The sequence below is a fragment of the Hipposideros armiger genome, unplaced genomic scaffold (genome assembly GCF_001890085.2).
Source record: "Hipposideros armiger isolate ML-2016 unplaced genomic scaffold, ASM189008v1 scaffold_125, whole genome shotgun sequence".
Classification (NCBI taxonomy): Eukaryota; Metazoa; Chordata; class Mammalia; order Chiroptera; family Hipposideridae; genus Hipposideros; species Hipposideros armiger.
Window position 1 is genome coordinate 1,400,177 of NW_017731475.1, and position 27,569 is coordinate 1,427,745.

Genomic DNA, 27,569 nt, shown 5'->3' on the forward strand with positions numbered 1-27,569 from the left:
GCATTCTTAACAAGGTTGCTGATTTGACTCTCGCATGGGATGATGGCTGAACCCACCCGCCAACCTGCAACCAGGATTGTAACATAGCACCTTGAACTTACAGGCCATGAGCTGCCAAGGGGCAGCCAGATGGCGACTGGCGCCTTCTACAACTAAGATTAAAGAACAAGAACTTGGCTGGTCCCCCTCCCCAATTCCTCTACACTGTTCCCCTCCCCCCAATTAAAAAAAAATATGGCCGGCAAATTCCCTAATCTCATGGAGTTTAGATTCTTAAGGCAATCTGGTCAATAGAACTTTCTGTGATGATGGAAATTTCCTTTACTGTGCTGTCCAATAAAGTATCCATTAGACACATGTGATTAGTGTGTCTGTGAATGAGGGACTGAATTTTAAACTTTATTTAATTTTAGTTAATTTAAATTGCCAAATATGTCCAGTGACTACCATATTAGACAATGCCATTCTAGAGGATTAAGGGGTTGGAGACTGAGATAAAGGAATAGATAAATATATGAACAAAATACTGTCACATAGTGATAAGAACTGAGAAGAAATTAAATGGGGTGATGTTATAGAAAGTGGGGGAGTACTTTATATAGGATGATTCTAGTTGAGTTGGAATCAATAAATGTAAAATAAATGAATTATGAATGCTATTTTTTTAAACTTTGCTACTCAGTTCTTTGGTTTGGGAATACTTGTTTGAAGATCTAGTGAATTCCTTTTTGGAAAAAACAAATTCTCACTTTTCTATCATTTTATTAACTCCAAACATTTTTTTTTTCCTAGCCCTGAATTGTCATCCACGGTTCCTGTCGTGGATACCTCAACATTAGGAGGTGATACCTCAACATTAGGAGGTATGCTTTTGTGCCTTTACTTACTTTTCCTTTTAAATGATTTGTGGTTTAACACAGTCTTGCAAGCAAACACATTTTTTCTTAGCTCACATTTAAAAAAAAATATTGTGTTTCTCTCTTCATATATGTGGTTCTCAAGAAAAAGTAATCCTTTTTTCATTTATTTCATGGCGTTATGTTGTGGGTACTTAAAAATCTTTAATTATTGTGTATGATGCAAATCAGAAAACTGCTTAAAACAAATATACGACCTAAAGAATTATTTTAAGGCAAACACTCTGTAACCACTGCTTATGTCAACAGGCAGTACCTTTCTAGCCTCACCATTTGTCATTTGTCTTGTAGAGTATCTGATTGCATTCTGCGGTGGTGTACTTTAACATGTTTCTTTGACCTCTATATTCCCTGTAAATTGGTAGTTGCTTTCTTTATTTTTAATTTTTCTTTAATAAACTTCTCTTTATTGGAAATTTTAAACTCATACAAAAATTAGAATAGCACAATGAAGTCCAGCTTCAAAAATTATCAATTTGTGGCCAGTCTCCAACTTTCACCCACTTCCTCTTTCTGGTAGTGTTACTTCTTTCGGTATCTGTCTCCTTTATTAGATAGCTCCTTAAGGATAGGAACTTCTGAATCCCTAGCATCTTGCATAGATCCTGGCATATAGTAGGAGCTCAGTAAATGCTTGTTGAATGAGTGGATGAGTCGTTATTATTTCTTGTCCTAGGAAGACTCTGTGCAAATGTGTCTTGCAATTAGAATGCACAGAATTTCCAGAATAAAAAAGCAAATGACTTATAAGAATGTTTTTGACATCAATTCCTTATTTCCTGATATGAATTCTGACTAGTCAGGGGCTGAGTTCATAGATATGTTTTTCTTTTTCTGTTTAGGTGCTGTTCTCAGTGTTCCATATCCAGGGGTGGGTTCCTATGAAGATACCTCAGACAGCAGCTTGAATAGGCCAGAGGAGAGTGTGAGTGATGCTCTATTCTGTTATTTAGTTTCGAACATGGATAATAGGGGTTAAGTTGATTTATATTCCATTGCCAGACTATACAGGACTTCCTGTGGATCCATTTATGGAAGTGTTGTGGACTATAAAACTAGTACATTAAAAAGAATCTGAGTGAGGGCTTCAAATTATAAATGAAATGACTCAAGGCTTGGTGAACTGTCATTAGAGCAGGCCCACTGTCTCTTGTGGGCTACATGACATAATTTACAATGGGGATTTTTGCCTATGTTCTTGTATTTAAATGGATCAGGTCTTAGCTTTCTCTTCTTCAGAGGGAAAGGATATAGATTTTTAAAAAATTTATTTAAGGATGGTTATATACAATCTTATATTAGTTTTAGGTGTACAATATAGTGATTCAACATTTTTATACCTTACAATGTGATCACCCCACTAATTCTCGCAATCAGTCACCTTGTAAATATAATGACATTGTTGACTATATTCCCCTTCCTTTTTTCACCCATCCCCTTTCCCCCTCCCTTCTGGTAACCAACCCTCTGGTCTTTGTTTCTGCAAGTCTGTTTTTGTTTTATTTGTTTGTTTGTTTTGTTTTGTTTTTAGATTCCACGTATAAGTGAAACCATATAGTATTTTTCTTCTCTGCCTGACTTATTTCACTTGTCATAATACCCTCTAGGTCCATTCATGTTGTTACAAATGGCAAGATTTTATTCTTTATTGCTGCATAATAGTCATTCATATATATGTGATATATATATATATAATATATGATATGTAAATAATATGTGATATATATAATATATATATACACATATCACATATTATATATTCATTCATCTAGCAATAGACACCTAGTTTGCTTCCATATCTTGGCTATTGTAAATAATGCTGTAATGAACATAAGGGTGCATATATCTTTTCAAATTAGTGTTTTTGTTTTCTTTGGATGAAAACCCACAAGTGGAATTGCTGGGTCATATGGTATATCTATTGTTATAGTTTAAAAATCAAGAAGCCCCATGCTTTTCAAATACATCATTAATAGTAACTTGTCCACCATACAACATTAAGTTGACTCTCTAGTCTAGCACAATCAGATTAAAAAAAAAAGTTAAATATGTTTCTCTTTTTATTTTCTTTTTTTTAGCTGAGCCATCCTGCCACCTGGTGGCAGCTCAGCGGCAGCTCAGCTCAGGCCAGGAATTGAACCGGTGACCCTGTTGCTCAGCTCTTACACTCTTGAGTGAGCTGTTAACCAACTGAGCCACTCAGCCGGCCTCCTTAATATGTTTTTTTTTAATTTTGGGGTTTATAAATCCTAGATTACTTAATACATAATAAAAACTCTGACTGAACATATTCACTAGAAAAGTACAATTTAGTAACCTTGCACTTTTTGTTTCCAAACTTGGGCATTTTAACTTATATGAAATCAGAATGTCACCCCACTCTGCCCCATCACCCTCCCTATAAGAGAACAAGGTGGTGGTAGCTTGGGATCCCTGAGTGGATGTCCCAATCAATACTTTTACCTTCAGTACAACTATGTCCCAAGTAGATGGTGCTAGAAAATATAGTCATTTGATAAATACAATATTTGTGAATAAATGAATGAATAAAAGTGATACTGTAGTCCTGAGTTTGAGGCAAAATAATTGTGATTTAGGTCTGGAAACATTTATAGAATGAGATAGAACTCACTAGAATAGAAATGAAGGAATTGTGTATAATCAATTAGAACATTAATACTGAAAACAGAAATTAGATTTGAAGCCGATTTATAGAACAAAACACTATGGAGATACCTGACAAGAATGAGGTTACCTAGTTCAAAATTAAGAATTAGTTCAAAATAAACCCCAAGTTACTGTTTTACAGTTTGATTTTCTCTTAATATATTTTTCCTTTAAGATTATATACTTTATTTTGTTAGTAGTTACATTATATGTTACGTATGTTTAATCTAGCAAAATTTAAGTGTTTCAAAATCTTTATCCTATTCTGAGCAATAAGATAATGACAGAACATTAGAGCACTGTAATTCATCACCCTACTTTTGATCACCCTACTTTTGATCACCCTACTTTTGATCACCCTACAAATGATCACCCTACTTTTATAGTCTATTTTTCAGTATTGTTTTTCTCTTTCAAATCCCACAAATTAGACTGTATTATATTTGTTTTATACAGTTGAAGTTTGTTTTACATTTACCCAGTTGTTTATAATTTTATTTTCTTAAAATACTTTTTTGCAATTTAGACCTCTACTTGAGGCAAACTTTCATTCCGAAATATGAGTATATGCGTCTGATACTACTTTAGTGAGAGTCTCTCACTGGTTCAATCTCAGTTTTTGATCACCTGAAAATATCTTTATTATCCCCGTAATCTAGAAAAATTTAAATCTGTGTTAAATTCTGGATTGAGGGCTTGTTGTTTGGGTTTTTTTTTGGGGGGTCAAGGTTTTATTTCACTATTTTCTAACTTTTATTGTTGTTACTGAGAACTCCACTATCAGTTGAGTGAAAATTACCAGTTTTTACTTGAATTGGTTGTTGTGTGTTTGTTTAAAAGAATGTACAAATGTGAAGTAATTTTAATATTAACTGATGTCTTAAAATTTACCCAATTAGTTCCAAAGTCAAATACTGTATAAAAAAGTCATCATCAGAAGTTGCCTATATGGCATAGTATCTGGCATATAGTAGGTAATATATATTTCTTAAAATATATATATACATACATATATATATATATATATTTGTTGACTGAATGAGTAAATATTGACATTTATTGTCCTTTCTCTAAAAATACAGCTTAGCAATGAAATTGAGAATGCGATAGAAGAATCCACAAAACCAGCCACTGAGCAGATTGCAGAATTCAGTATCCACCTTTTGGGGGAGCAATACAGAGAGGAACTACAGGATCCTTCCAGCTTCCACCGCCAGCACCTTGTAGAAGAGTTTGTTTCACAGGTGGGTGATTTTTGTTTGTTTTTATTCACTTTTCTGATAAACGAGCCAGTTTTCTGGGGTTATAAACCTCCCACATTTACAACATTGCTTAAAGGTAAGTTTAGGATTCAACCTCTTCAGCTGCTTGGTTTGGGGGTGGTGACTTAGCCATTTCTTCAGAAAGCTCTGTGAAAAAACTCACAGAAAGACAGATGAGTTATTTCATTGAAACAAAATCTTACACACATTTACCGTCTGCTAACAAATAAGTGCTATTTCCAACTTTTGGTGCACAGTCAAGGAAGAAAGTGTTCTATGGCGTGGTTTGAACTTGATAATATTTTATTCAAATAAAAATCTTTGAAAAACTACATACAAAGTATTGTTTTTCTTTAGGAAACATTAAATTTAATTTCCTTTAATTTCATATTTTTATTTTTTTTAATTGAAAAATTTTGAGCTGTTAACACATAGGTAATACATGGTATCAAGTTCAAAGGACAAAAGGACATCCAGTGACATGTAAATTCCCCTTCTATCTCTGTTCCTTGGGTGGAGGTATTTTTAAAAAGGGGTTTCTTTGAAGAATCATGCAGTAGACCATCTCACAACTTTACTTTCTGGAAGAATTCTCTTTTTTTTTTTTTTTTTATCTGAGCCATCCTGCCACCTGTTGGCAGCTCAGCGACTGCTCAGCTCGAGCTGACTCGAACCGCTGTTGCTCAGAGCTCAAACTCTTGAGCGAGCTCTTAACCAACTGAGCCACTCAGCCGGCCCAGTATCTGGAAGAATTCTATAAAGGACTTGAACTCAAGATTCTTTTAGTCAACAATGATCCGTACTTGTCTGCCTTGTGTGCCTTTGCTTTGTGTAGGAAGGCACTGAGTGCCCATCTTCCCTCTCTGTCTAATTACAAGGCACACCATTCCTTCCTGTTTATTTCTTTTCCATTCCCTCTTGATAGAGCTCTCCTTAGCCAAGTTTTTCAATTCCGTTACCTTGGACTAATTTCCTTCTCTAGACACTGTGTCTAGATGAGAAATAAAAATGTGCATCTCTCAGCCAAACAGCATCATTGCAGCCGTCAGACAAGGGGAAGGTAGGACAGACGATTAATTTTCCTAGCTGTGTGGCCAAGTCGCGAGGCTGTATGGTATGTGGAAGAAATGTCAACCAGGCCAGTGGCCACCTGGCATCAGATAGTGTCTTGGATCAGCTGTCTGGGTCTCTCTGCCTTTGGATTAAGGAACCTTTAATAAGCCTCAGTGTTTGGGTAAACAATTGTACTGAATGATTCCATATTTAGAGAAGGTCTAATAAACACGCTGAAAAACATTTCCAGCAGGGATTTTATGAGGTAGGTAGCTACTGGCTTGAGGTGATTTGAAGGTAATGAAGTGTCTGGGCCTACTGTGAAACACTTCCTTCTCTGGCCTGTCTCTACATCCCTGTCCCGTTGCCTGGACAAAATGTCTACCAGTAGCCACATGGGGACCATCCTTGTGTGGAGCTGCAGAGTCTGGCATCCTATCTCTGAAAGGCCCTGTCACCATGTTTACTGCAAATTGAAGGGGTACCCTCTAGCTCTCTCCCCTTCAGGACGCAGTCACAGGGATGGTTTCTTCAATATTATTTCTTAGGTAATGTTGGAAGACACACAGGGAAAAAGAAAGCCTGCTTGGGGGTTGAGGATCAGAAGATATTACTCTTTTTTGTTTTTTCAATGAGGAGAAGTGTGAGAATAAGATAAGCTTGGGACACTACCAAGTATGACATCAGAGAGGGAAAGGTCAGGCTTGGGAGTGTCAGTCCCTGAAGACAGACACAGTACCAACATTGTGTGCTTGCCTAGTGCTTTACTTGTGTGTTCTGCAGGCTGCTGTATGTCTGTTTGCTAACAGCAGCCATGTGGGTAAGCATCTCCACTTGACAGATGAGGCCCAGGAGGGCAAGTAACTTGTTCATGGCCATTTCAGCCCCTAGGAGTAGAAGGGAAAATCAGGTCTCTTCTTTCCTTTCAAAGTGTTCCTTCCTTTGTATCATACAGAATCCCATTCATTTTAATTCAGGTAAGAAGCTGTAGTGAGCTTCACCGCTTTCCCAGTCCTGATCGCATTTCGAAACCATATTTATTATGAGTCGGGAAAGAGGACGAGTCATATAACTTAATGGGAAGAATATGGGATTCAGCCTTAGAGAGATTTGGGGTTGAATAAATTCTGATTCAGTCACTCAGCAAATGCATGACCTTGGATAAGTTAGTTGACATCTCAGAGTCTCAGTTTTCTCATCTATAAAAATTGGGAAAACATGTATCTCTTAGGATTGTTGCAAGGATTAGAAGTAATATTATCAGGCACATAGCAGTCACTCAATAAATTATACCTATTATTATTTTTGATGTTAATAAAATAGAATGACTTCTTACAACTGGATGTGATGAATTAGAATACCTATATGTGTTTAGATTCAAGAGATGGCAAAGCTCCTAATGAGATAGGTTTAGTAATAACAATAACTTGCCATTACATAGTATTTTGCAGTTAATGGAGTATTTATTTAATGGAGTACTTTCAGCTACATTCATTTCAATCTTATGAAAACTGCTGTGGGAGGTGGGCAGGGCAGTGTTAGTTCTTAAAAGACTTGTCTGGCAAAAGCAGCTGGAACTTTAACCCTCAGTTTTGGGATCCCTAGTCCTGTGGATCCCATCCCTATCCCCATCCTCCAAGAATTGTAGGCACTTCTTTCTTCTCAGAGGATAAAACAAGGAAGGTTATTATAGCCATTCATGGCTTTCATGGGTTTGGATTTTTTATCCTTAAGGCAAGAAGATCTTAAGTGAACCAAGATTTTAAAAATAATCTCACTCTCCTGATTATATGAGGACTTGGTTTTAAAAGCAGGTACCCTGAGATCCACTAACAGAGTTCCCAAAGTCCACTAACAACTTACTTTCCTTGTTCTGGCGTTGACCCCACAGTGACTTATCTACTGAGATGTACCTTCTGAGATGTTGTGGGTTTAATATTCAGTTTTGTTAAACATTTGATATTTGGGCACAATCATCAGATATTTGTGCATAACCTGATGATTTTTAGATATTTAGTGTAGTCTAGTGTTCTTTTTCACCCGCTCCAATCACTAAGCTCAAATTGATTTACATGGCTGCATTTTAAAGACTCAGTAATAATCTAGTTCCTGCAAATGTGATGCTCATAAATTCATCTTTTGACCGGTTAAGTTACCTGGTCACCCTGTCATAATCTCCTTTGTGACAGCCAGTCAACAAGGCCTCCCTCCTGGGGGCTAAGCCCAAGCCTACAGATTTCTTTCTAATGCTGACTTATGTTCCCAGTTGTCTTGTATTGTAGGAACAAGAAAAAGACACCACCAGACACTTTTAGGAGACAAACACCTGACTGTCACAGTGTGTGCTGCAGCCAGATTTCTAATCCAAATAAGTACATTTAAAAATGCTATTACGGCTTCTTTTGAAACTAATGCTTTTTGTTTTCCCCCACATTTTATCACATAAGGAAGAAAAAACAGTGGTTTGCCAATAAGAAGTATGCTTTTTATAATTTGAAAAAAGTTAATATTAAAACACATTAAAACCTTAAAAGGCAAAATGAAAAAGAAAACTGTGTTAGCACCATGGTAAAAACTTTTTTTTTTTTTTTAAGATTTTTATTGAGGAATTGGGGGGATGGGAACAGACAAGTTGCTGTCCTTTTGTTCTTCAGTCTAGTTGTGGAGGACGTTGCTTCACTGGCCCAAGTTGGCACCATCATTGCGCTCTTCCCAGGCAAGGCAGATCAGTCACCGGCTTCTGGATGGCCGCTCATTGTGGCTGCTGGCCGCTCACGCTGTCTGCTGGCTACATATGGTAGCCCATGGCAACCCACTGCCACAGGGGCTGCAGCCTACGCTGTCGCAGGCGACTCACAGCAGCCCAGCTCCAGGTTGAGCTGTTGTTCAGATTCTTAGCTGTGGAGGGCAGTGTCACTGGCCCTCATATGTGGGATCCAAACTGGAGCCTTCTGGCATCCCAAGCCAGTTCTTAACCATCGCGCCACTTGGCTGGCCCTAAAAATTATTTTTTAACATTGTAACTATTATAATTTTCTTAGTAACTTTCGGATCCATGTGTATCTATGTATATGGACAAGCTTCTAATAGTTGTAACTATTATAACAGTGCACTTTATGTTCTACTCTTAAAAGCATTATTTTCTATGTCCTTTTTCACATTTCTACATAGTTATAAATTTTATTTTTATTTTTAACAGGTTGAAAATGCATTTACTGGGTTACCGGGCTATAAGGACATTCGTGTACTTGAATTTAGGTAAATAGAGTCCCTCTAAAAATGCCTGTGTTCAGTAGCATTCCTTATTTCAAAGGGAATATCCTTTTGTGTATTTTATGTTTACACCAATGACTCAAAATGATTTGAATGCTGTAATTCAATGCTATTTCTGGTAAATTCATATTCCCAATGCTAGTTTTTCAGGTGAGGAAACTGAGTTAGAAAAAGGCAAAATAATACATTGAAGGAGACATACCAGACCTGTAGTCGGGCCAGGGTAAAAGCATAGGAATACTTATTTGCAGCTTGCTGCTGACATGTTACACTGCTTTCATTTGGCACTGAAGTCAGGTTAGATGTGACCTCAAGGTCCCACTAAAGCTCATCAATGTTCCAATGAGGTGACTTCATGGCTTGGTGTAAGGCCACTCTGGAGGAGATGCATCCATCTTCTTTTCAAACATAATAGTTCTGAGTAAGTCAGAGACCCCCGCCCCCTTTTTTAAAAAAGATTTTATTGGGGAATCGGGGGAGGGGAGCAGCATTGGGGAATTGGTGAAGGGGAACAGACGAGTTGCTGTCCTTTTGTCCTTTTGTGGAGGATGTCGCTTCACTGGCCCATGTTGGTATTATCATTGTGCTCTTCCCGGGTGAGGCAGTCACTCGCAGGCCATTGGACGGCCGCTCACAGCGGCTCTTGGCAGCTCACACTGGCTGCCGGCTGCTAACGCTGGCTGCCAGCCACTCACAGTAGCTCACAGCAGCCCACTGCAGCAGGTGCTGCAGCCTACCATCGCTGGCGACTCATGGCAGCCCAGCTCCAGGTCGAGCTGTTGTTCAGCATCTTAGCTGTAGAGGGTGCAGCATCACTGGCTCTCATGTGGGATCCAAACCGGGGCTCTGCTGCTCAGAGCTGGCATCCCAATAGAACTCTTAACCGATGTGCCACTTGGCTGGCCCAGAAACCTCTTTTTAAGACATTTCTCCCCTGTTTAAGACCCACTGCATAATACTTGTGCAGATTTTTTGAATGAGTATTTGTATTAGACACTTCACATTCCTCCTGAGCTCACTTCAACTCTCTCAGAATAAATATAATTACTACTCATTTTACAGAGGAGCAAACAGGTTTAAAGGGATATACTTTTAGCCCAGAATCAGAGAGCTTGTAAATTTGAAACAGAGTGGCTGACTTTATAGCGCTTGGTCTGAACCTCCATGCTAGACTCAATCCTCTGAAGATTTGGAGTGTTTGGATGAAAACTGTGTCCAGGCGGCTGGATGCTGGGAAGTATGAGTGAGGGCACTGTGTGACTTTACAGCATAATTGACCATCTTAACATTGGCATATTCTTGTTAACTTCTGGGTTTACCAGCAATAACAGCAAGCACTTAGACAGCATGTACAGTGTACATGTACAGGATGTACCAGGCTTTATATCTATATTAACTCATTTAACCCCAACAGCCATGCTATGAAATAGTTTTTATTCTCCTCATTGTTTCTGATAAGGAAACCAGAGAACAGGGAATTCAAATAATTTACCTAAAGATACTCAGCTAGTTCGTTATAGGTGCAGGGGAGAGGGCAAGCGTCGTAAATTGACACTCCTTCTATGCTGACACCATTATCAGCCTCTCTAGTTCCACCTCAGTACTTTTCACAGAATACTGCCTCCAGTTGTGACTAAGGCTCATATGAGAACCCGAGAATGTGAGGCCTTTGAAGGCCCCTCTTACTTGGCAGCTCATGAAAGGCAACGTGGCCTGTGGAGCCAACTTGCTTCGGTTAAAATCCTGCCTTTGGCGCTTCTGGCTGGAAGATTTTGGGTAGATTACCAAGTCTTAACTTCTCATTTGTATAAAAAAGACAATTCACCTATTAACCCTCACTTTATTAAAAATGTATTTGAAATATTTTGGGTAGATAATTTGGCATTTTTGTTCCTCAATTTCTTTCTTTCCCTGTAATACAGGGATACTAATGGTCCTTAAAAAGTCTTAAGGACGATTAAATGGATTAATTTTTATAAAATGCTTATTAGCATAGTTCCTGGCTCATGGGAAGTCCTATTAAGTGTTTGTTACATAAAATAAATAAATATCAAAGGCTATGCAATATCCTATAGGTTAGTCAGTTCTGACATTTCCCTCCCCTTAAAACCTTATTGTATACCACCTGATTTGCTTTTTATTTATTTTAATACTACATAACACGTTGTATCTACCAAAAAAGTGTTCCAAATTTTGTGATTGCTAACTGGAGTCCCCTGTTGATCTACTGAAAAAAGTTTATTTATAAAGGGATAACCCATTATAAATTGTTTCAAAAGTATTTCAAAAGTTTAAAGATAGTAAAGACTATTTTAAAATAGAACACCTTCTCCACCTTTACTCACTTCAGTTACAGGAACTTGTCAGCTTCTGATACTCTGTAAGCATTTTCATTTAAGGAAACATTTCAGAGGAAAAATATTGAGAACTTGCACTTTGATGAATGGTATTACAAATATATCTGTCTTAAACTCTGCTTAACACTTTGAATTTTTATTTTCAGGTCCCCCAAGGAAACTGGCAGGTAGAGTACTTTTTGGAACTTTCTATACTATCCAATGAATGAGGAGTTAGTTTAGAAAATAAACTTAGGTCCAAGGGAACATGGCTCAATTCTTTTATCACTTCCAACTATTTCCTTACCGATCAGGGGTTGACACACTTTTCCTGTTAAGGGTCAGATCATAAATTTTCTAAATTTTTCAGGCCATATGGTCTCTGTTGCAGCTACTCCACTCTGTCACTATCAGATGAAAGTAGATATAGGCAATACAGTGAAAACAAATGAGTATGGCTGTGTTCTAACAAATTTTAATTTATGGACACTGAAATCAGAATTTCATATAATTTTTGCATGTCACAAAATATTCTTCTTTGGGTTTTTTTCATCCATTTAAAAATATAAAATTATTAACTCAGGGACAGTGGGCTGGATTTAACTCACAGGCTATAGTTTACAGACTTGTTATAGACTGCTAACTGACAAGTACTTTTAACTATTGAGTCACACTTAATTTAAAATAGAAATAAAAACTTGCATTAATGTAAACACTTTCAAGCATGCTCTGCATTCAATAATGCAATCAGTTGTCTTTAAGTGGTAAATAAAGGGGAGAAAGCTGATCTCTATAATAGGTTATTTGTAAAAACAGTTGCTCTCTGAAATTTCTTAGAAGAAGCATATGTAGTATAAAAGCATAGTCAATACTCCTTCTGAAGGTTGCTTGTCATTTTTTGCCTTTGGATACTAAATTTATTTAAAATTCACTTTTTCTTGAAAGATTGATAAGTAGAATATAGAATTTATGAAGTATATTCATAGGTTAAAAATGGGCATGTTTAGAGATACAGTAATGTTCCCTCATTGTAATACCTTATATTTGGAAAGGGCTTTCTGACTTCCTCATTTTCATTTATATTATTAGCCTCTTGGGATGATTAGAATATAAAAACAACCCTAATTCTGATGTTAACCCTATGATCAGAAGAATGGTACCCGGTTGCTGAGAGATAAGTCTTCATTAGGAACACAGACAACAATTCAATATGAAGCCATTAGATTTTATGGTAAAACATTTAACCTAGGTATAGCTTCCAAAGCTGTTCATTCAGTATTGTCAGGTATTATGCAGTTGGTGAATTTATTTATAACTTTTTGGTATACTTTTATTCTGAGCTGTTTATGAATGAATGTGTGACACAGAAATAGTCTATTTATATAATATATACTCTTTCTAAACATTTATAAATGTTATGAACATAACAACATGTTATAGAAACATAAACATTTATATGCACATGAAATTTTCTGTTTGCTTTGTACCTCTGTCAAGATGCACACATTTTAAGTTCGTAGGAACCATTTGAAGTGAATCAGCAATATATTCGTATATCTGCTTGATATACACACTTCAAACATTCAGCTCCAGGCTTTGTAAGTATGTGTCTCCTTCCTAATAGAAGTTTTATTGAAGGAGGGATATCTATCTGAGTTTCTCTGAAATATCTTTATTTTGGTTAACCTTAATGAGATGTGATAGCATTACTTTTTCTATTTAAAATCTTCACATGTCAAACAGCCAACCAGGGCACTAGAAATGAGAGAATAAGAAAGGGTAAATTTCACCTCCACATGATTGAAATCTCTGGAAATGGCTTTCAAACAGAGAAACTTTCCTCTATATAGCAGCTGTTTCGGTCTAGTTTGGAAGAGAAAAGGTGATGATGCATGGTGGTTGGTTTCCTCAGAGTTGCGGAGTGGGGAGAGCCAGCGCAGCTTTCTTCAGTCAGATAATGTTTTGTCTACCAGTGTGTATTCTGCTTCTTATGTGCTTCCTTGGCCCCTTGGCTTTGTTTGTTCTGTCCCTCATCCTGAGACATCTTTGTGCCCCATTTTCCATGCCAGAACTCAGTGTGTTCTGGTGACAGTCAAGTTCTCAGCTCTGAGAATAGATGGTTTCCTAATAACCTCAAGCATTTCTTTGAGTTCCCTTTCCAGAACAAAAACAAGGTAATAAATTGCAGGATCTCTCTGAGGACTTCTATCTTCTGTAATGAATTTATCCTCACTAGACAAGGTAGATGATAATAGAAGTGTTACTTTTAGATGTCCGAGGGAAGCATTTGGGAGGCAAATTTTATTTTGCCAATAAAGAGTAAAGCCAGTAATCTGGCTCAGACTGCCTGATTTGCATAGAGTTTCTGATCCAGGAACATTTCACTTGATCTTCTCCATATGATATTTAAAAGTCACGCAAGGCACATCACAGGCTCCCAGTAAAGGCTTGACTCTCCTTGTCTGGTCTTCTCGTAGACCAGAAGCCAACTCAAGTGCTAACTTGGCACAGCCTTTTCTTCTTCTCGTTTTTCCTCATCACTGCTTCCTGTCTTAGAGCCATGTTGACATGTTAATATGTGGTACAAAGACCCCAAGGAAAAGCTCACCTTTCTGGAGATGTAGGCATGGTCCACCCCACAGAGCTTGGGAGGAGCAATCATAATCTCACAGAGTTGGACTGTGACTGTGAAGCAATGCCCCTAAAATGATTACTCACAAGACACAATGTGTGAAGATAATATGCGTGCTTTTTAGAGTGAAAAATTACTCTTTCTTATTTAGAGACTGAAAATTCTTCGGATGAATTCAAGTGTATCACACTAGTGAATAAAACTGATCATTTATGTTTTGATTATTTTCAAAAGCATTTCTTGAACTACTGGGAACCAGGCATTGTGCTAGATGCTTGGGACACATGTGGTGTAGTGAGTTCTGACCAGTAGGTGTCCCTCTTACTGTTTAATTCTACCTTGGGGCCATCGTTTGGTTATTTTGGCATATTTTACTGAATTTATTTCTTTACCAAAAAAGATCAGGAACTACCCACACGTCAACATATTTTGACATGAAAAATTAAGGGGTTAAGGGAAGTTCTAGACAACCAGCAGATGTCTTACCACTTAGTAGAGCATCAGGTATCAAAACTCTCAGATACTGCCTTACAGTGCCCTAAACCACCCCTTTGGAGGTGGCAGCTTATCAGGTTATCAGACCTGGGAGGAAAACGTTGCTGAAGTTACTCAGTATGAGACAGGAACATCAAAGAGGCCTGGCTACTGGAATGGCAGGTGAGGGATGTCACCTTCATGGTGTCCCCTGTAGTCTAGGGTGTGACCTGCGGCGAGGAGGCCTAGGACAGTTCCCGCACTGCCAATGCTTCCAGGAAGGAGAGGTCTCTTAAGACCAATCCATGCTTACCAAACTACAAAATACAGTGCATTCTCTAGGATGCCAATGGATCTATTTAAAGCAAGAAATATATCTGCCAACTGACCAATTATTGCACTGGCTGGCTCATGCCTTCTTTCCCCGTAGGAAAATCTGTAGGGAGTTATAATCAAAAGTTCCCTTTGCAAACTTGAAATCAGGAAACAGGAAGTTGTTGATTGTAGTGGCCAGTGTCATCAAGCCGTGCTAGCCTGTTGTAGCTGTCTAAGGTTTAGAAATCTCTTACAAGAAAGCCACAATACACTGCTGAGAAGCATTCCACTAAATATACCATAAATCAGTTGAGAATTTCTCTTTTTTTCTAGACTTCATAAGACCATTGTCATTATGTTGATATTTTTTCTTTAGATATGTGAATACCTTGATTAGGCTGCAGTTTCCTTTTTATATTCAGATAAGTATAGATTTCTGTTCATTTAGTAGGCACTGGGTACCCCTCAGTGCCAGGTCTGAAGCAGAACATTGGGGATTGAAATTCAAGGAGAGGCTGAAAGTCAGTTGCTGTAAGCAAAGTCTTTTTAGAAAACAACAAAGACTATAATCAAGAAGTAGATCAGAATATATAAGTAAGTTCAGAGGAAGAAGCGATTGTTATTTTTATGCTTTGATTTGGGAGTCATTTTGCTTCTACAGAATGTCTGAAAGTGGAACATTGTCTCCCTCGTGCATCTATCTTGAGTGGTTTATCTTTGGGAAGATGGTATTCTCCTTTCCTCCGGAGGGTCTTGGTGTAGCTTGCTGGGTATTGCCTCTGGTGGCTGTATCTCACAGACTGGCTGGAAACCAGAGTGATGACTAGAGCAAAGCTGTCTTCATAATGACTTCTTTCTGATGATAGCTTCATTCAAGCTACCGAGAGTGTAGCATAGGTGTTCAGATGCTGCTGTTGAAGTCCGGCACATCTGTGTTTGAATCTTGACTCTACCACATATATGTTGTAGAATTTTAGGCAAGTCTTTTAAATTCTTTAAAGCTTGGTTTCTTCAATAGAAATCTGAAGATACTAAACATAAGATTGTTATGAAAATTAAATGTGGTAAAGCACGTGAAATACCTGTCACACTGTAAGCACTTACAGAATGTTAGCTTTTAGGTGTTACAGAGACCTGAGTTAGAATTTAGAAGGAGTGTTCCTCTTGACTTTAAAAATTTATATTCTGATGTGATTTTTCCAAAATGTCTATTTAAGAAAATATCAAATGACACATTTAGTCCTACTTATTTATTTTTACTCTATGCTTTAGTCCAAGAAATCTTCTCTTTGTTTGCTCATGGAAAGAGAGAGAGTGAAAAAGCCCAATTCCCAAAATTATTTGTTAGTACTTGTCAAGGTTTCATTCAACTCGTTAACGAGGGAGCCAGAAGAAAATGAGAGCTTGTTCCTAGAGCATTTGAAAAACTGAAATTTATACTGTTAATTGGGAAAGAATTGCTTGGTTAGAGGCAAAATTAGTTAATGCGTTATAGGGTAATAAACTCATAAACTTTGGAGTTATCATTCCTACTGTGCCAAGAAAAAGTCAGGTCTTAGTGGTTTTTTTACAATTTAGTATTAAACTTTATAGGACTAAGTTATCTGGGCTATTAAACAAAAGTATGTCTCCTGAGAGGCTTAGATGACTGTCATATTAGAAAATATTCTAGCATGATATTTTTAAAAATCACAGATTATCAATTTGCTTTATTTACAAGTATTTCATATTTTCCTTCCACAATAAATATGTTTTAGTTCATAGTAATTAAGCTTTTTATTGCTTTGTTCCCCCTTGTGGAGTACATAATTCTTTCAACAACAATAATAAAGAGAGATGACAGGATTACCCATTGTTGGGTGGAGTTAGAAGGTTTTGTTATTTTGGAGGAGAAATGCTAATAGGGAAAACAGGAAACAGGCTAATAGTGTAGTGGAGCAGTTGGCTTTGAAGAGGAAAGAAAGGGTGAGAATGTGGCGGAAGAAGACAGCTTGGGTATTCTGCAAGTTTGCCTCTGTGGCCTCCTTCACAGTCCTTCCGTGTTCTCAGAGCTGTGGCCCTCTGTTCTGGGGGAAGGAGGAGGTGGCAAAAGGCAGGGTCTGCAGAGAAGGGTGATGGGAACCGTGCTTTTTGAGATTGTCTCTCTGGGTTTAACATTTGTTCACACTGGGTTCAACCTCCTTCCTTTGTGCTCCCTTAGCAGGGCCTAACCTGTTCTCTCTTTTCATTCATAGTGGCATAGATGTTCACTATGCAGTTGCCTTCAATGGTGAGGCCATCAGTAATACCAGCTGGGACCTAATCAGCCTTCATTCCAACAAGGTGGAAAACCATGGTCTTGTGGAACTGGATGATAAGCCCACCGCCGTTTATACCATCGGTAACTTCAGGGATTATATTGCTGAGACACTGCATCAGAATTTTTTGCTGGGGAACTCCTCTTTGAATCCAGATCCTGACTCCCTTCAGCTTATCAATGGTGAGTTTGATATCGATCATAAAGTCCTTACATAGTTTTAGTTGCTTTTCTAGTACGCGGTAGTGAAAATGAATTTCCCTAAATATTTGTAGTCCTGAGCATTCTCTAGACTGCCTGAGATAGGAGCCATCTTGATATGAATGGAGCTTTAGCCATGCAGCTATTTTGAATAGATTAATCAAGGGCTGTCTGGAATATCTGTGGACAGAAGGCCACTCTTTGTGGAGCATACCATGATATTTTGAAATAGTTTAGAGAAATGGAAGCCAAGCATAAGAAAAAGTGAAGTAGTACCTGGAAGCATGAATTGAAGCAAGCTGTAGTGCTGCCCAGGCAACCCAGACATTAGCTCTCTAGAGGCAAGTCAGCTGGTAAAGACTTAGAAGCCAGAGAGCAGGAGAGAAAGAGTAGATCCGGGAAAGTTGATTGAAGCCCTTGGTCAAAGAAGAAGCGATACTGGGTGCTGGCCAGAATCCCAGAGAATCCAATACTAAGTTTGAATTCAGACAGCCATAGAGATCCAGTTATGATCCAAAATCAACAGGGGGATCTGGGATCATCAAGAAGAAGCTGACTACTCTGCATTTAGAAGCTAAAGAGTGGCCTGGTCAACCTGGGACTAAACAGCTTGCTAAGGGCCTGGTTACTAGTGTGCAAGAGCTTAACTCAGCAGGGACATGGCGTCCTGTTAACTAACTTGTTACTTCATGTTTGCTTTTCCAGTTTCATCACTCGGTAGCTTAACTTTTAAAATGTCCAGACTGTTTTTATTTTTATTTTTTATTTATTTATTTTTTTAGCTGAGCCATCCTGCCACCTGTTGGCAGCTCAGCGGCAACTCAGCTCGGACTGGACTCGAACCGCTGTTGCTCAGAGCTCAAACCCTTGAGCAAGCTCTTAACCAACTGAGCCACTCGGCCGGCCCTTCCAGACTGTTTTTTACTGAAGTGACTGCATGGGTAAACTACCATACAGCCAAAGAGGAAAATCCACGAGTGAGAGACAATACTAACAATGATGCTTTTTTATGGGCTGGCTGAGTGGCTCAGTTGGTTAAGAGCTTGCTCAACAGTTTGAGCTCTGAGCAACAGTGGTTCGAGTCCCGGCCCGAGCTGAGCAGCCGCTGAGCTGCCAACAGGTAGCAGGATGGCTCAGCTAAAACAAAAAAAACGATGCATTTTTATAGCCCCTCCAACCCCGACATATCTTTAAGGGAAAGAAGTCACCTTTTCATGCAGCTACCACCTAGGCCTCATGTGTGTGTGTTCTTGTGTGTGTGTGTGTGTGTGTGTGTGTGTGTGTGTGTGTGTGTGTAAATAATTAAACAGAAATAGACATAAGGGAGCAGGAGAGAAAAGAAAAAACAATTTTAACAAAATTTTACTACATATAATTCCTTACTTCCTAAATAAGATCTTTTTTGAGGGGCTGAGCTAAAACTTTGAATTGCTTTTCAGTTATTTTGGCTGCTGTACTGATGTTTCTTTAATGTCACAGTGTGCTGAGACAGAGCCACAAAGTGGCCTGGACTTTGTATGCCTTACGTAGGACTTTAAAGTGGAGAAATGCTCTCTTCAGTGAATGATAGTGGTATTAAGCTATCAACTTTACAATACTAGGGAGCCTTTGACTTTTAGAGCATTGTGGGTACCCTGGGCTCACTTCCTCATGTGCCTCTTTTCTTGGCTAAATCTTGTTAGAATATGTAAGTCAAATAAAATAGTGAAAAGAGAAGAGGCTTGTTATAATCTGAAATTTTTGAAGTCTTTTGGAAAGGCTAATATGGACTAGTTGGGAGCGACTTAAGGGGACCACCTATAAGTAGAAGTTTCTAGGAATATGGATATCAGAGAAAGATATTGCTAAGAGGTCATGACGTGGGGGAGATGGAAACCTAAACTGAGTAGAAGATGCAAACAAGGTCAGAGTTGTGGAAGAACAGCACGAGGAATAAGGTATGCTGCAGGCAAAGTGAGGTTGTTTAGGAAACTGAATCCACAAACAGCATAGCAAGGCCTTCCTTTTACATGCAGCCTGTGGGAGTGGAGCTACCTCCTAGGAAGTGTTCTAAAAATGGGGTTAACAACCCTCTCAGAATCTCCAAGCAAGTTCAACAAAAGCTTTCGGAAAGGTGCTCTGACCTTTCATTAGGTGTGCATTTCAATAAATCAGAATTTTGTCCCTAAAATCCATTGCTTTTTGTAGCCAAGTTTAGGTTTCTAAATGGCTGTAGCTTTCTAGGTAGCTTGATTATCATCTCAAAAGATATGTTCAGGCCAGCCGAGTGGCGCGATGGTTAAGAACTGGCTTGGGACGCCAGGGGACCCCAGTTCAGATCCCACATATGAGGGCCAGTGACACTGCCCTCTAGAGCTAAGATGCTGAACAACAGCTCAACCTGGAGCTGGGCTGCTGTGAGTCGCCTGCAACGGCAGAGGCTGCAACCCCTGTGGCAATGGGTTGCCATGGGCTACCGTTTGTAGCCAGCAGCCAGCGTGAGTGGCCAGCAGCTGCTGTGAGCGGCCGTCCAGAAGCCGGCGACTGAGCTGCCTCGCCCGAGAAGAGCACAATGATGTTACCAACTTGGGCCAGTGAAGCAACGTCCTCCACAACTAGACTGAAGAACAAAATGACAGCAACTTGTCTGTTCCTCTTCCCCCAATTCCCCAGTGCTGTTCCCATCCCAATTCCCCAATAAAAATCTTTAAAAAAAAAAAAGATATGTTCATCCTTGATCTCGTGGTGCTTGTTTTCCATAGAAGACACGGTAACTATATACAAAACTGAAAAACAGTTCTGAAAAATATTCAAACCAAGTAGGGTTTTTGATTGATCCCTCTATGTCAGGCCAGTAAGAGCAGGTGAATGATGAGAGATTCTGCTTCTGTTTTTGTTGTGTACACCATCTTACTCTCCTGGAAATCCCTTCTTTTTAGCTTTTATTGATTCCTTATCTCCTCCAGGCAAAAGCAATTTCTCCTTTATCTGTGTTCCCATACATTGTATTTTTGCCCCCATGTCATTTCATAATTTGTATTTATCTGTCTGACAAGGAGAAACTTGGCTTTATTAATGTTTATACCCTCAACTTCATCAAAGTCTATGGTAACTAGCAAGGATTCAGTAAATTTTTGTTGAATTAAACTATACAATCTACTCTCTTAAATTTATTGCCCTTTGGTATTGCTACAGTGATAAACTCTCTGGTGTCCCAGCTCATTTTTAAAAGGTACTTTCTACCTAAAAGGAAATCATTTTGCATAATTTTCTCCATTGTTAGCACCACCCAAATGAGTTTGAATTTCAGTTCCACTTTCTTATTAAAATGAAAAAAATAAAATAAAAACAACTGCTTCATAGGAATCTTAAAAAAGAATAAAAACTACTTGAGGAAGGAAAGGAAATAGTATAGAAGTGTCCTAAATATAATCATGGGAAGAATATTTTATGTTGAGGTCTTACAATTCAGATTTTGCTACCAGTAATATAAGTAAAATATCTGAATAAAGTAGCAAGTGATTTTCTAATCAAGACTCCCCAATCTGTTCTGCTAAAATCTAAACTATGAAAAGGAAGAACTTGGTTTTTAGTTGTCTCTGAACCTCAAGTACAATAGTGTCTCAATTAAAAAAATGTTCTTTTATATTGTTCTTTCTTCAGTGAGAGGAGTTTTACTTCCCCAAACTGAAGACCTAGTTTGGAACACCCGAAGTTCAAGTCTTCAGACAACCCCACCATCGCTTCTGGTAAGTATGTTTCTATGTTTTATGCCCAGAACCAGGCCCTCAAGCTTCTCTGCTTTGTACCCTCAGCTACTTACTTTGGCATCATGAAGCTGTTCCCACTTCAAACATTCTCTTACCTCATCTCTGGAACATTATTCATAGTTGTCAGCTCATGGGTCCCAAGTATTGGGTTAGAAAATTTAAGCCTTCCGCAGTAGTTAAATGAAATCCACATATTTGGCATTGCCAAACTCCACACATGGTAGAAAACTTATTTATGGTTCATACTTGTTTGGTGATAATTAAGCTTTAAGTGCCCACTGCGTTGTTCTCTAAAAGTTACACAGAAATAGTTTTTATAGCCAAGACTATAAATTGATGTACATAGGTAGAGTATAGATTTTTGTTCCAAGGATTGTATTGAAGAAAAAGTTTAGACTCCAAAGCATATAGAACAGTGTGTGTATGGAAAGGAAGGAAGAGTAAAAATATTGACTAGCAGACAAATGACAGGGACTCTAAATCAGGCCTCTTCTAACCTGGGCTGAGAACATTCCCATTTGTACAGAAACAGCATGGAATAAACTTTCCTTTTTGTGTTTACCGCCCAACTCCCCTGGACACTCCTCTACCCCTTCCAAAGCTCCACTTACCACTTTGCCTATAAGGAAGCATCCAGTAGAAAAGAAAGGGGCTTCCTGGAGTGCAGTGAAAACAACAACCCCCACAGCCACAGCCACACTAGGGAGTCACCTGTCTACAATGAGCACATGATCGTTTATCATTGTATAGACACAGGAGGGAGTCTCCCTTCCACTTTCACCACTCCTGCCATCCACTTGAGACTTCTTTTCTGTCTCACATGACAGAAGCAATGGTAATTAATCTGAAATACTTGTTTCTTAGCTTTACTCCAACAATTTCTTGAAATACTGCTTCTTGGCTTGAAGAAATGCTTATTCGAAATACTTGTTTCTTGGCTTTCATTCAGCAATGAAAATTTAGAGCTCCTGTTGAAAATTCACTTAATCATTATATAATATATGTAGCCATTTCTTCTACTCAATTATAGAGCAACTCAGTTTTGAAAAGTGGAATCACTGGAAATAACTTTTTACTGAGTTCCATATTGGAGAAAAAAAGGTTAGAGAGGGATTGACATCAGAGATTGCATTCATTGGTGTTTATTTATTCATTTACTTATTCATTCATTCAAATGTATTTATTTTGTGCTTTTCATGCCAAGTGTTGGGGAAACTAAGATGAGTAAGGTGTGGCCTTGCCTACAAGAAGTTTCCAGTCTGGTAGTGGTAGACAGACTTCTACACAAATAAGGTGATGCTATCCATAGAAGTCCATCCAGGGCGTGTGATGGGGAGTGATGATTCACTGTGAATGTGGCGCGTCTTGTCTCCATCTCAGCTAATCACATTCAACTCGGGGCTTCTCTGAACACACAAGATCTGTGCTGATATTTTAGATACGTATTATAAAGACAGGGATTTCTATGTAAACCAGGGGTTGCAAACTGGAGACCCGCTTCTGGATCCAGCATGTGCTTTGGGGCTAAATTAAAAATAAAACCGCCAATATTTAAAAATTAGGCAATTTTTGCATCAAAATGCAGAATTCCAACTTCTTTTGAAAACCAGGAAGATCTGGTATCTTTAAGTTTACATTTCCTCCTTGCAGCAAGTGACTAGAGCTTGGCTTGAAAGCGGCTGCCCTTTTAATGACAGCAAAGTACTAACTGGGCTCATTTGTTCATTTATGTTACCTGGTCTGTGGTTCCGTTTGCATTTAAATCAACCCCTAGTTTTTTTTTTGGGTTTTTTTAAATTAGTTTCAAGTATACAAAAGAATGTAATAGTTAGACATTGCACCCCTCACAAAGTGATAACCCACCTCCCCAAATCTATTATCCCTCTGACATCTATGTAGCTGTTACAATTCCATTGATTCTATTCCCTATGCTGTTTTTTGAATAGTGATAACTGTAGGGCATTAATTAATTTATTTATTTATTTATTTATGGAGACATTGGAATGTTAATGGATGATAATGAGATGTAAAAAAAGAGTAATTAATTATAAATGGTTATGGTTTATTTTTTATTAGTTTCGGAAAACTAAATAATAATGAATATCAACTATAAATATATCTCGTCACAGGATTGGAGTATAGCATAAGGAATAGAGTCAATGGTTATGGTTTTGTTTTCTTGTTTTCTTTCTGGCAAACAGTTAGCAAGATTTTGTTCTTTAATAGAAGTGAGAGTTTTCTTTAGCCAGATTTGATTCTTAGAAATTATTTTAGAGGTAGGAATGTTGGAATATTGAATTTGATACCTTTTGGCATTCTGACTTGGAAAATCACTTGTCGCACAGTATGCTTTCTATAGCACTAGCAGGCTTTTCAGTTGGCATTGGCAGAAGTGAAACTGGCCAATATAATATTAAACTTGTTAATATACAACACTGAACTAAAAGAAGAATTCATGGGTTGAATTTGTTACTATGGGGACGTTTATCCATATAAAAATAAATGAAGTGCTATTCCTGGCATGTATGTGTTCACCTTTCAAAATGTATGAGAAAGCTTCTTTGCCATTTTTTAGGGGGTACTCATTTGGAATAGATGCCTTTCCTTCCTTATTTAAAAAGTCAAGTTGTTTACTTCTACATTTTATGTTGCTTACTTGTGACTCCACTTATTAAAGATATTATGTATCTTAATTTTTATGAAATGAAAAGTCATTTAGTTTATAGATTTATTAAATCATATATATTGCTCGAATATTTCTTTTTTGAGGATTCAGCTGCTTTCCTAAAGTGTGTCAACTCATAGGCTCTGTCAGATAAAGCTCAGCTTCTTTTTTGTATTTTTTTTAATTTTTATTAAACAAACTCAGTATCTTAAGCATGGGTTAAAGGGCTTAAGCCATATCAGTTGGAATTTTGAAAAAAATGAGGATTTAAAATTTGCAAGAATGTAAATATGCCTGATTCAGCTGGAAGCCCGAGTGGCTTTAATACATCTCTAGAAGTGCTTTTAGATAATTAAGAGGAAAAACAATGAATTCCCTAGTATGGTATGATTGTCATCATCATTTTTTTTTTAGAAATAGAATTTGGTATTGAGCAAATGGCCTTCTTACTTTTCCCTGAATACATATATGGTTTTGGATTCTAGAAGAAGAAATGGAAAAGGAAGAAACTTTTCTTTCTGTATGAACAGCCTCCATATTCAACATAGTAGAAAATTAAATATTAGAAATGGTCTCCCACCCACTTTGTGTTCATGTGGGTCCTATAGGTCTGTGCACATGCGAACTCAAGTGGGAATGGACTGCAAAGTCTGTTAGCTCTAGTGTCTTCTCTTAGAATCCTTTTGCCATCTAGGCATATGTACTTGTATATATCTCTTAATGAAGAATCTGATATAGTAGTTGAGAACTCTAGAAACTCAAACTAGTTCTGATTTTTTTCTTTATTTTTTGTGACAATGGACATTTCACTTCTATAAACCTCAGTTCCTTTAATAGGCAAGGTTGGACTACATGATTCTTAAGAATCCTAGTTCTAAAATTGGATACTTTATGTTCATGTATATGCACATGCTCAGTCCCCCTTTCCAACATAAGATTTTTATAAACCCAAGGATGGCCTTATAAAGCACCTGAACCTTTGGCAAGACAAAAGCTGGTATTTTTACTTAATTTTTTTTCTTCCACATTATGGGCTCTAATTTGTTGTCTTTTTATTTATGTGAAATTGAATTCTTACTCTCTCCACCTGGTCCATTCTCTCCCTCCCCCCAGCTTTATTGAGATATAATCAACACATAACATTGTATAAATTTAAGGTGTACAATGCGGTGATTTGATATACTTATGTATTACGAAATGTTTACCATGGTAGTGTTAGCACCTCTGTTACTTCACATAATTACGTGTGTGTGTGTGTGTGTGTGTGTGTGTGTGTGTGTGTGTGTGTGTGGTGAGAACACTTAAGATTTACTCTCTAGGCAATTTACAAGTATTTAACACAATATTGTTAACTATAGTAACCATGTTGTATATTAGATGCCCAGAAGTTATTCATATTTTAACTCCAACTTTATACACTTTGACCAATTTGTTGAGAGTTTTTATCATGCAGAGATGTTGTATTTTGTTAAATGCTTTTTCTGCATATATTGAGATGATTATATGATTTTTATTCTTCATTCTATTAATGTGGTATATCATATTTTTAATGTGGTATATCATTATTTTTATTATAATATGTGGTACATATGGTAAACACATTATTATTGTTTTGTGTGTATATTGGCTTACAGTTTTCTTTTCTTGTAGTGTCTTTGTCTGGTTTTGGTATCAGGATAATGCTGACCTTGTAAAATGAGTTTGGGAGTATCCCCTCCTCTTCAATTTTTTGGGAGAGTTTAAGAAGAATAGGCATTAATTCTTCTTTAAAAGTTTGTTACAATTCACTGGTGAAATCTCTGGTCCTGGGCTTTTCTTTGTTGGGAGGATTTTTTATTATTATTATTTTTAAATTTGTTTTCAATCTGCTTACTATTAATTGGTCTGTTTAGATTTTCTGTTTCTTTATGATACAGTCTTGGTAGTTTGTATGTGTCTAGGAATTTATCTATTTTTTATGGGTTAACCAATTTGTTGGCATACGGTTGTTCACAATAGTGTGTTATGTTCCTTTGTATTTTTTGGTATCAGTAGTAATATCTCCTCTTTCATTTCTGATTTTATTTATTTGAGTCTCTTTCTTTTTTTGAGTCTAGTTAAAGATTTTTCAGTTTTTTTATTTAAAAAAAAAACGGCTCTTAGTTTAAGTCACAAATTTTCTTATTTACTTTCTCTCTGGATGATTTATCCAATGTTGAAAGTGGGGTATTGAAGTCCCTAATATTGTATTGTTATCTATTTCTCCCTTAAGGTCTGTTTGTATTTGGTTGATATATTTAAGTGCTGCAATGTTGGGTGCATATATACAGAGGGTGCCAAAAAAATGTATACGCATTTTAAGAAAGGAAAAAAAACTGTATTACAATTGTAATAATATATACTGATAACAAAATATGAATACAAATCACATGTATACATTCTCTTGGCACCCCTGGTATTTATATTATTACATCCTCTTGATTAATTGACCTTTTTATCACTATAGAATGACCTCTTTTTCTGTTGTTACAGTTTTTGAATTTAAGTCTATTTTGTCTGATGTAAGTATAGGTACCCCTGTTCTCTTTGATGTGCACACCATCCCTCACTTTCAGCCTATGTGTGTCCTTAAAGCTGAAGTAAGTCTCTTGTAGGCAGCATATAGTTGGGTCTTTAAAACAAAAAGTCCATCTAGCTACTCTGCCTTTTGACTACAGAAGTTAATCCATTTATATTTGGAGTGATATTGATGGGTAAGGACTTACTAATGCCATCTTATTGTTGTGTGGCTATTTTGTAGTTCCTTCGTTCATTTATTTTCCTCTTGGTGTCTTCCTTTGTGAATTGAAGACTTTCTGTATGCCTTGATTTTATTTTTAGCTTTTGTGTATCTACTGTAGCTTTTTTTCTTTGAGGTTACCATGTGGCTTACATAAAACATGTTATACATATAGTACTCTATTTTATGTTAACAATTTTTTTTAAAAGATTTTATTGGGGAATTGGGGGAAGAGGAACAGACAAGCTGCTGTCCTTTTGCTTTTCAGTCTAGTTGTGGAGGACGACGTTCCACTGGCCCATGTTGGTATTACCGTTGTGCTCTTCCCAGGTGAGGCAGTCACTCACTGGCCATTGGACTGCCACCCACAGTGGCTCATGGCAGCTCACGAAAGCTCATGGAAGCTCACGCCTGCTGCTGGCCAGCCCCACTGCAGCCTACGCTGTCACTGGTGACCCATGGCAGCCCAGCTCCAGGTTGAGCCACCTTTCACCATCCCAGCTGCAGAAGGCACAGTGTCACTGGCCCTCATGTGGGATCTGAATCAGGGCCCTGATGCCCAGAGCCAACGTTCCAAGCTAACTCCCAGCCAATACGCCACTCAGCCTGCCCTTATGTTAACAATTTAGATGGCATACATAAAGTTTAGCCTTTTACATGCCCCCACCTTTTATGTTTTTGATGTCACAATTTACCCCTTTTTATAGTGTATACCCTTTAATAAATTATAGTGGCTATAGTTATTTTTTTAATACTTTTGTTTAACGTTTTTACTAGACTTAAGTGGTTAACACACAATATTACAGTATTTGACTATATATTTACCTTTACCAGTGTGCTGTATATTTTCATGTTATTCATTATTGTCCTTTCATTGCAGGTTGAAGAACTCCTTTTAGCATTTTTTTTTCTTTTTAAAGATTTTTATTTGGGAATTGGGGGAAGGGGAACAGACAAGTTGCTGTCCTTTT

The 27,569-nt window shown here is 37.6% G+C and overlaps 1 protein-coding gene across 6 annotated transcripts in view; it reads left to right on the forward strand.

Annotated features, from left to right (window-relative positions):
• Positions 1 to 27,569, forward strand: part of IMPG2 (interphotoreceptor matrix proteoglycan 2) — a 70,628-nt gene that overhangs the window by 21,976 nt on the left and 21,083 nt on the right. For 5 of the 6 annotated variants that reach the window (XM_019648307.1, XM_019648308.1, XM_019648310.1 and 2 more), the window contains 7 exons: positions 793 to 863; positions 1,760 to 1,842; positions 4,667 to 4,828; positions 9,099 to 9,157; positions 11,676 to 11,696; positions 17,164 to 17,408; positions 21,069 to 21,154. In XM_019648307.1, the coding sequence (XP_019503852.1) occupies positions 793 to 863; positions 1,760 to 1,842; positions 4,667 to 4,828; positions 9,099 to 9,157; positions 11,676 to 11,696; positions 17,164 to 17,408; positions 21,069 to 21,154 (727 nt within the window). The remainder of the gene's footprint in view (positions 1 to 792; positions 864 to 1,759; positions 1,843 to 4,666; positions 4,829 to 9,098; positions 9,158 to 11,675; positions 11,697 to 17,163; positions 17,409 to 21,068; positions 21,155 to 27,569) is intronic. The other variant, XM_019648309.1, reaches the window with a different exon arrangement.